The sequence below is a fragment of the Ipomoea triloba genome, chromosome 12, assembly GCF_003576645.1.
Source record: "Ipomoea triloba cultivar NCNSP0323 chromosome 12, ASM357664v1".
Classification (NCBI taxonomy): domain Eukaryota; kingdom Viridiplantae; phylum Streptophyta; class Magnoliopsida; order Solanales; family Convolvulaceae; genus Ipomoea; species Ipomoea triloba.
The window spans coordinates 10,278,704-10,289,285 of record NC_044927.1 but is presented as its reverse complement, the minus strand read 5'-3'; the positions used below and the strand labels follow the sequence as shown (position 1 = coordinate 10,289,285).

The window sequence follows — 10,582 nt, the reverse complement described above, 5'->3', positions numbered from 1 at the left end:
GCACATATTATATTTATGTTCACACGCCCCCTCAACGTGTGCGGTGGATTTCCAACCAAGCAACACGTGGAAGTCTTTTTTTGTGGGTGACGCGGAGATTCGAACTCATGACCTTTTGCATGGCTCTGATACCAAATTAAAGTATGTGCTCCATCTCAACTAAAAGCCTAAGCTGATAGTTGGACTGCACATATTATATTTATTTTCACAGCGAAAGGCGGCGCAAGGAAGGTGGCGTGAGAAGAATGGGGCAAGGCAAACATATATCGGAGTTTCCTAAAAGAACTCGACGGTGGAAGGCAAGAGATATGGAAGGAAAAGGTCGAGATAGATTAGGAAATTAAAGTACCTAAAATGTAATAAGGAAAAGTTCCTAACGTAGTTTATTAGTTTCCTAAGGGAGCGATCCCTCATAACTTGTATAAATAGGGGTTCTAAGTCTCGAGAAAGAGGACAAGCCATCTCGCACACTTATAAGCAACTCATTGTACTCACAGTACTCAAGTAATCGAAAGAGGGCCGAAAGGTTACTCTGTTTTTCCGATAGTGTTAGTCAATTTTCCAGTGGTGTTGGCCTGCCGTTCGACCATTCCGTGGGAGATAAAACCACTCAAGTATATTTTTGGCTCCGACTTTAACTATTGTGTAATCTATCAAAAATATTTTATTGTAATTTATAATGTATTTTGTATTTTAACCTTATTATACAACTTCACCCCGCTCAAATGATTTTCTCGCTTCGTCGTGGATAATAGGCGTGAAAAATGTGGAGAAAGAAATATTTTCTTAATAATATACTCAGGGCTAGTACTGTCAAAGTGGGCTGAAACCCGTGGGCTGGCTCGCACCCGTCCCGCGGTGGGGCGGGTTAGAGATACAAAAAAGGCAACCCGCGAGCCAGGCCCCTTTAAAAAAAAAAAAATATATGATATAATTAAATAAACATTATACATTATTAATTATTTAGTTATTTACCCCCAATTCGCCCAGACTGCCGTAAAGGCTAAAATCCTAATTCCTAAACATAAGTTCGCCGTTCGCACAGCACAGCACAACGCCACACAGCAGACAGCAGGCCATAACTTAATTGTTATTACATTGTTATTTAATTACAGTTTTGTATTTTTTAATTGTTAATTACACTGTATTTTTTCAACAAAAAAAAAAACACTGTATTTTTTTTATTGTTAATTAAACTATTATTGATTGCTTGAATTATAATTAAACTCTTGTTAATTGCTTGAATTATACTTAAGTTTTTTTTGGATGAGAATTATACTTTAGTTATTTGTTAATGATTTAATGGTTAGTTTGTTGCTAGACACTCAGACAGTGTTCTGTACTGGACAGTAGCTATTTGCTAATTAAACTATTGCTAATTGCTTGAATTATACTTAAGTTATTTGTTAATTGTTTGAAATTTGAATTAAGCTATTTGCTAATTAGTTAATTTCATTAAAAAAAAAAAAAAAAAAAAAAAAACCGCAGGCCGGCCCGCGGGGATCGCCAACCCGCCCGGGCGGGTTATGGTTGCTTGAACCCTGGCCCGCGGGCCTAGTGGACCGGTCCACAACTGTCCACCAGAAATTAGGCCTACGGTGGGCCGGGCCGGCCCGCTATGAGAGTACTACTCAGGGCAAATGTATTATAGTCATCAAAATATTTTGAAGAGCTTTTCGAAATACAACCGCGTAACACAGATCTCTACCTGGTCAATGTAATTATACTAAAACAAAGAAGTTAGATTACCTAAGAAAATAGACCAGTAGCAATACACCCTTGAACTGGTCACTCAAGCTTAATAAACACACCTTGCTCTGTCAACTTTCCCTTTCTAATTAACAAGGAAAGTTCTTCTTACTCATGAAAAGAATAATTCTTGCGCTGCTAATTTCACGACCTGGTACTGGTTTTCATTTCACGACTTAGTACTTATGTTTTTGTTATTGTCTGAGTCTTATTTTCAGACCTATATATAACTGCATCTTTTCTTATGCTCACCACACAACCATCACAAATTCAAACAAATTAAACACTCATCATATTCAAAAAAGAAGAAATGGCGTCTCTTGGGTTTTATATTCATGTTCTGGTCTTTATTTCTCTTGGAACCGTAACGTTCTCGCAACTCTCTCCTTCCTTCTATGAGTATGCCTGCCCCCAAGCTTTGCCCACGATCAGACGCGTCGTCGAAGATGCTATTAAGCAAGAACGAAGAATGGGCGGTTCTTTGTTACGCCTACACTTTCACGATTGTTTCGTTAAGGTAATGTTATGTTTCAATATATTTATCTATCCATGCCATTATTATTAGATTATATAAGAATTGTTTTAGGTCACCATTATATCATTGCATGACATTCTAATAGGCCTCACTTGATTGTGGTGAAGGGTTGTGATGCTTCGATTCTCCTAGACTCTACATCAACTATTGACAGCGAAAAGAACGCAAACGCTAACACAAACAATTCTGCTAGAGGTTTCGAGGTTATTGACAGAATTAAGTCGGAAGTTGACAAAATATGCCGTGGTCCAATAGTTTCTTGTGCTGACATTTTGGCCGTGGCTGCTCGGGACTCCGTAGTTGCGGTAAACATTCCGCATTACCAAATTCTATAATTATAGTGCATAAATAAATAATTAAATGAGACAATATCTTCCCGTTAGACTGTGAGACACAACATAAATGCACACAGTCTACTACAGGAATGCACATAAACTAGAGTGTGTGCAATACTGCAATTTGCCCAACATGAGTGCATATAATCTAGTGTGTCTGCATTCTTGTAGTAGACTATGTGCACTTATGTTGTGTCTCACAGTCTCACGGGAACTATATGTGTGTGTATGTATGTATACTCAATTGGATGGATACTTTTACATGCAGTTAGGAGGACCAATGTGGGAGGTGAAACTAGGAAGGAGAGACTCTACTACAGCTAGCAAAGATGCAGCAAACGATAATCTTCCAACTCCCTTCATGGACTTGTCTGAATTGATAGAAAATTTCAAAAAGCAAGACTTGGATGTTAAAGACCTGGTTGCACTCTCCGGTGGCCACACCTTTGGATTTGCCCAGTGCCGCACATTTCAAGAGCGCATCTATGATGACGAAGACATTGATCCCGAGTTTGCAAGGCAACGTCAGGCGAATTGCCCTCAGACTGGGGGTGATTCCAACCTCGCTTCTCTTGATCCAACCCCAGCACTTTTCGATACCAAATACTTCAACAACTTGGTGGGAAAGAAAGGTCTATTAGAGTCCGATCAAGCGCTTTTCAGTGGTGGTCAAACCGATGATCTGGTCAAGTCCTATAGCAAAAATCTTGGTGTATTCTCTCAAGATTTTGCCAACTCTATGGTTAAAATGGGAGATATTAAGCCATTGACAGGGGATAAAGGTCAAATCCGATTAGATTGTAGAAGGGTGAATTAAGGAATTGTAGGGCCGCAACTCATTATTTTGTGTATGTGCATTAATATTATTAATTGTTTTGTTATTTATTGTTTTTTATTATTATTATTTTGTTGCAATATTGAACAAAAGAGTTTATAAATGTAAAATGTATGCATTATTTTTGTGGAAAAAAAATATTGTTCTTCTTGTGCTATGGAAATAAAATTCTTATTCGTCTTACTCTTGATCTATTGATTTCAAAATCTTAAAGGTATACAGGGCTTGTGGAAAAGAAGTCAAGATCTTGTGGTCTAGTGGCACCCAGTTGCACCCTCATATAGAAGCGGTGGGTTCGATGCGATATTGACTCTTTGTACTTTACTAGGTTAAAAAAGTAGTTATTAACATATACGGCATAAAAAAAAAATGGATGCATTCCATTGTTTAGTTGGTATCAAAACAATCAAAGAAATAATTAGTATAAAGACTCTCCCTTATATTAAAGATCAAATCTAATACTTATATTGGAAAATGCAATACTACTAAGGAATAAACATAGTGTAATACTTTTGAAAAAAAATGTAATACGTACTTTTACATTTTGATTTAAAAGTATTACATTTTTTTTCAAAAGTATTACATTTTTCAGTATAAGTATTATATTTTCGTATTGACCCAATCTAATCCAACCCATCGTACGAATAAGGATCCGTGAGACGGTCTCACACAAGTGTGACACTTAAAATAAAATACGTTAAGTCTAGAAATAGAAGGGTTATCTTTGAACTCTAATTAAGAAGATTGTTTCACTATTACAGAAAACACTTCTAATGTCGGTTTTTTTAGACATACAACGTCGGTTATTTTTCGGCGTTGATGTAGGCGACGTCGGTTATTTAATTTTTTTTAATAGGGCTTGGCCCGCGGGCCAAGCCCGTTAGGCTGCTATTTTGCGGGCCATATTTTTTGTGACCCTAACCTGCCCCACCGCGGGGCGGGTGCGGGCCAGCCCGCGAGTTTCGGCCCACTTTGACAGCCCTATCCCAAATAATCCCTTATTATTATTATTTTTTTTGAATACCCTTATTATTATTATTATTACTATTATATTATTATTATTATTATTATTATTATTATTATTATTATTATTATTATTATTATTATTATTATTATTATTATTATTATAATTATCATCATTATCATTAGGTAAGCTCCGCGCTACGAACTATATTACATGGCAAGCTCAGACGTTGAAGGGTATGAGGTACGATAGGGAGTTATGGGTAAGAGGTCTAGGGCATAGTATAGGGGTCATAGGAGAATAGTCTAGTAAGTAAAAGGGTCTAAAGCAGAGTCTAAGAATTCGCGGGTAGTTAAAAAAACGAGGCATAGGAATAAGTCAATTCCCACCGGCCATAAAGTGGAAGAATTCTTCCCACCGGGAAGGTGGATGACATATACCCGTCGAAAGGTGGAAGACATATACCCATTAGCCAGTATGGGAGAAACATATACCACCACAGTGTGGAAGAAATGTATACCCACTAGGCAGTGGAATTGAAGACTCATATTAACACTGGAGACATAAGGGTTCCCCACTCGGAGCGTAGTGGTTGGCTTAAGTCACCCCCTGCAACGAGGCACTCCTCGTAACGAGGCTAGATAACCAGGCTTTTTCAAACCTTTTCGTATCTTATGCATATTCCTGATTCTTGATATTTACGTAATCTTATAAATATTTCTTTAAATATTATTCTATGTGCGTGTATACTATATTTTGTATTTGTATGAAATTACTGTTTATCATTTAGGAACTATCACGTGCTAGGAGTGGTCAACTAAACTTAGGATAGGAAACTAACTGGTCCAGATCATACCCACTTAGCTTGGTGGGGTGCATCTCACGAAGATGCTTTTTAATTAATTAGTATCCTAAAATTTTGCAGGATGTTGAAATGCTACGTGGTCGGTCGGAAAAAAAATCTTATTTGCAGGTCGACTCAACTGAAGATGATCACCAAAAGATGACTTAGTATACTTTCTAGGCACTTCGTAACCACAAAATCTCAAGAAAGTGGGGATTGGATGATGGATAATATACTAGGCCTAGGCCACATTGACCGGCCCAAAAGAGTAACTAGATCAAGAAGGCCCAAGAAGGAGACCCAGTACAGAGCTACCGAAAAGTTCGATAACAATTGGACTTAGTATTTATAAAATAAATAGAATTAAGGCTTATTATTTGTAATATAACAAGGACTCCCAATATGAGGCATCCATTATTCTTATTCCTTGTAGGGCTTTACGCTCAAAATATGTATAAATGGATCCTCCATACATGAGAGAGAGGAAACAATTCTGGGCAATACAATACATATATTCTCTCCATATATTTTCCTACTGTTTTTCTTATATTCGGGCTATTCTAATAGTAGTGTTGACCTGCCTTTAACTATCCCAAAAGTCATAAAACCAACGCCATCTTTTTGGAGTTACATACTCTTTAGTCTTTATAATCAAGTAAACACAAATGAACACGCGATAAACTTCATTAGGATATATAATTTAACACCTCCGTACAACATAAGTTTCATCGTGAAATGAAATATAAACACTGTCCGGGAAAGTTCCCTTCCAATTATTGCAAAACATGGCTTAGCACACACACATATATATCCTAGCACGGTGTTTGAACGGAGGAACTTCTCAACTGCTCATGAACTCTCAATTGATCCTGCAAAATGTAATAATAGAAACCATTAAAAAAGAAGATTATTAAAATTAATTTACTAAACAATACAGTATTTTTCATAAACTGGCCATTAACAAAGAGTAACAACGATAATATTTTTCAATATATATATATATATATATATATATATATATATATATATAAAAGCAAAATTGATCTCCAACCTTTCATATAAATTGAAGTTTCATACTTATACAACTATAATTGAGCTACACAATTTTAAATATAAAAATTATAAATCTTTCAATTATATATATAATTAGATAACCAAAATGGATGGTCACAAATCATCAAACCCTGATAATATAGTGATTACACCTCTTTTACCATTCTAAATATGTAGTCATAGGATCGAACCCCCGCATTGAGGACATTGATTCTTTAAGTTTAAAAATATTAAGAAAACTTAGAAAAGATATTACCTTATAAATAATCATAAGTGTCTAAAAAACAAAAGGTAACCAGAATAAGAGACACAGAGAGAGCAGTACGTACTTATCGCAGTTGGTGGAAACGCTGATCCTGTAAGGAAGCTTGACATTACACTGTCGTAGCAAGTTCTTGGCGGCGGTGCCGACGTCAGCACCGGCAGGGATGGATCCCGCAGCTGATTTCAAGCACTGGCATGCGGCCCGACGGTCGTCAGCGGTGGCGGCAGCGTTTTTGAGATTTCTAACGCCGTCGCAGCAGCTGGGGGTAACGCCGCTAGCCCCACCCATGATATAGGTAATGCATGGCATCAGATCGTTTTGCACCTCGGAGCACGTAATAGCGCCACCTGCATGCACGTGCAAGAGTACTACCATGCAAGCCAGAAGTGCAACACTTTGAAGTTTCGCCATATATAACCCGTAGTAAATTAAACAAGCTAGTGCAGTAGTAATAATACTTAAGCAGTGAGTGTTTACAGATATGGGTTGAGATTTGAGATGATAAAGATGATGCTTAATTTATAGGAAGTGATTGTGAAGAAAGCTAAGAGGTGTGAAAATGTGAGGGAGTTAATGGCGGTGGCACATGGTTGTTGAATTATTGTTAAACTACTTGCTGTCGCCGTTTTAATTATTCACTGCTATTTGTATATCATCTTCCATGGATCTAGGTTTACTAGCCAGACGGCTAACTTATTTTTGTTCTTTGATTTAATTTTATTGTGCCGATATAGCCAGCTACGTGTTTAATGACTGATTGACACGTAATAGAGTTTTAATGATATTATTACGTGGTTTCAAAGAGCTGAGAAAAATAGATGGATAAGGACAACCCGCTATAGTATTTCTTAATTTCGCCGAACTCATTCTAATTAAGCTCACAGAACCCCACTCCTAAATCATTGCAGAAGTAAATCGCGAGTCACCCAATTAGCTCATCTTTAGATCTTAATTTTCATGCTCACAGGACCCCGCTCCTAGAGCCGCTGCAAAGGTAAATCGTGAGTAACTAAGTCGCACAATCAGCCCACCGACCGGTTAGATCCTAATCTTCATGCTCACAGGACCCTGCTCCTAGAGCCGCTTCAGAGGTAAATCGTAAGTCGCGGTCTTCATGTGCGCATAAGGATCCTAATCCAGACCTTCGAGCATCTTTTGAGCCTTTTAATTTTCTCATACATACCTCTAGTCATGACCTTTAAGTTTAATTTTCTCATACATGCCTCCAGTCATGACCTTTAAGTCAGGCGATGAACCAACTAGACTAAACCCTAGGGGCCAATTCAACCTGATATAGTATTGTTATGTCACTCGGTGTCTTAATTAATGAAAACAATTAAAGATATTATCTTACAATCAGTATACTTTTATTGTTCAATATATATATTGCAAAAATCCTGTTAAAATTTATATTTAGATAGATTTTGGTGATGCTAGCGAATTGCTAATAAGTAATGCAAAGTTAACTAAGAAAATTAGAACCCCATCAAAATATGACTCAAAATGTTTTCTATAAGTCTAGCCAACAATGGTACAAATGACAAAGTTATAACCCAACGGATATGGAAGAATCGCCTAACTTACAATTAGCTAAGTATTAAGTAACAGAAGAGCGAGTGCCTACTCAAGACATATCGTAGTTTAATAAAAAAAAATAATAGGAGAGTTGACTTTTAGCAACTAACTAGTCAGTTGGCTGATCGAGTTCTTGAGTGATAGACTCGAGTCGATAGACAAAGTCTTTTAGCAAATGGATATTCGGTATAGAAGGAAATTTAGCAGAGGCTCCAAAGGAAAATACTTCATGGACTCCCAAATTTGTATTCCCAACTTTTACTCCCACTTGTATGTGTTCAATTTTGATTGGAGGAAGAAAAAGATTGAAATTGTATTGTGGGTCTTGAATGTACAAATTAGCTAAAGGTTCAAACTTTATTATAAAGGAATTATTTATCTGAAAGAAATAAACTATAAAACAGATAAATAAAAACATAAAAACAATAAAGCAATAAAAGGAACCAGACACCAGAATTGATTACGCAGTTCGGAGCTCCACTCCTACGTCTGCGGGGCACTTCACGTCAGCCCAATCCACTAGATGATCACAAGGGTTACAAGAAGTCACGCAACAACCATCCTACATAATGGTTACAAAATGTACTCCTAGCTAAGCCTTCCTCATCTTCAAGTTGACACTGTGCAATACATCAAGATTCACCAACACGGCCGAACCTTCAATCAACCAGGATAAGAACACGTGAAGAACTGTGAAAAACCAGTATGAAATCCTCTTGTAAAATCTGATTCGAAAGAGTAATTGAAGTGGGATTAGAATTGTGATTAAGCTTTTAAAGAATCCCATGAGTTTGAGCTATATTTATAGCCAAACTATTAACCAATCTTCCCTCAATATTTGCAGCTAAAAACCACTCAAAATAAGGCTCAACCAGAAGTGTAGATCTGAGCAAAATGTGGATCATGAAGACTGAATTCTGATTTGAATAAAAACCGTCCACTGGATTACTCGCTGGCGCTGCTCCACACTATGCGAAGAGAATTTTGCCTTTAAACCAGGAAACTGAAAAAACTACCTAATAAAACTTAAACTAAGGTTTTTGACTAATAATTAAGCCAATTAAAGGTGGTCCAAATGTGTATCATTTGTACACTTACAATCTCCCCCTTTGGCAATTATTTGTCAAAAACCTAAACTACAAATATACTTTTGAGACAACAGAATATGTAACCAAATTTCATTAAAAAAGGCCTTCAAGTATATTTGTTTACAATGAATAGCCTATGAAGCAAAAACTGTAAAAGCATAGCGTATTAGATGAACCTGACATAGGCTTCCAAAGATCTTCAAGAGATATTATTCTCAATTCAAACAGGATCAGACAGACCATACCAATAACTGATAGTAGATATTCAAAATGATTCTGACGGTCACATCAACTGATTCAGATATACCCATGTAACTCATATATTTCATACTTCAAAGATAATCCACTCTGAGAACGAATCCAATATAATAGAGAAAACCAAGTACGTACCAAAACCAGATATCCAACCATCAACCATACCATGCATAAACAAAGATTATTTCATAAAATTCCAAAAAACCCCATACCAGAAACAACTCCCCTTGAATATTTACTCCCCCCTTTTGACAAAGGAATTTCCAAAGGTGATCATCTAGAGTTAGGACTAGAAGCTGACAGAGTGCCCAGAAGATTTGTAGTCACAACCAATTCCCCAAACTATCCATATCTTATCCATGCATCACTAATAATATCCATATTCACCACTTGGATAAAGATAAATAGTCAATCGCATTCATCAACAAGAGAATACATCAATCAGTAGAGTAGACCAGATAAGTTGATAATTCAAATGACATGAGGATCCAAAATAATATGATGATCCGGATGATTAACCAAATAATATGATAATCCAAAGATATGAGCATTGGAGAATCCAAGATAATATGATAATCATGCTCCCCCTCAATTTGTACGTCGAGACTGTTTCATAATATCATCATAATATCTTAGTGCTAGTTTCCTTGAATGAATTCAGTTCCTGTGTAAGCTTGACCACATCCTGTTTTAGCTTGGCTTCTTGTTCAGAAGCTGCTTTGAGTTGTAGATCTCTTTCACTTATTTGATCTTTGTACACATTGATGGCTTTTTCTGATATCCCTACTTGACTACACAAGTTACGATTGGCTTTANAATACAACTTCTTATACTCGGTTTCATAAGAAAAAGCAGGGGTTTCAAGATCTTCTGCCGAATTGTAGTCACATCCTTCTGAATCAGCTAACTCTTCATCTTCATCTTCTGGATCAGTTGTAATCCTGGACGTGACCGCAACGAAGTTGCCAAAAGTTTCTTCTTCAGCTTCTGGGTCAGCTTCTTCGTCACTCCATGTTAATGCTAGAGGTTCAGCTTCTGGGTCTGCTTCATCGTCACTCCATGTTAGTGCTGGAAGAGGTCTATA

At 36.9% G+C, this 10,582-nt stretch overlaps 2 protein-coding genes across 2 annotated transcripts; one reads left to right on the top strand and one right to left on the bottom strand.

The window, feature by feature from the left end:
* The first annotated feature begins 2,059 nt into the window (after positions 1–2,059).
* LOC116000423 (cationic peroxidase 1-like) lies at positions 2,060–3,436 on the top strand. The gene is made up of 3 exons (XM_031240506.1): positions 2,060–2,266; positions 2,392–2,589; positions 2,888–3,436. Exons 1-3 carry the CDS (start codon positions 2,060–2,062, stop codon positions 3,434–3,436), a joined length of 954 nt encoding a protein of 317 aa, XP_031096366.1.
* Positions 3,437–5,918: 2,482 nt separating this feature from the next.
* LOC116000019 (non-specific lipid-transfer protein 1-like) lies at positions 5,919–7,055 on the bottom strand. Its single transcript, XM_031240008.1, has 2 exons — positions 6,645–7,055; positions 5,919–6,131 (listed from the first exon to the last, which is right to left on the bottom strand). The coding sequence occupies exons 1-2, from the start codon at positions 6,989–6,991 to the stop codon at positions 6,122–6,124; spliced, it is 357 nt and encodes a 118-aa protein (XP_031095868.1). The 5' UTR covers positions 6,992–7,055; the 3' UTR covers positions 5,919–6,121.
* Between the last annotated feature and the right edge of the window lie 3,527 nt (positions 7,056–10,582).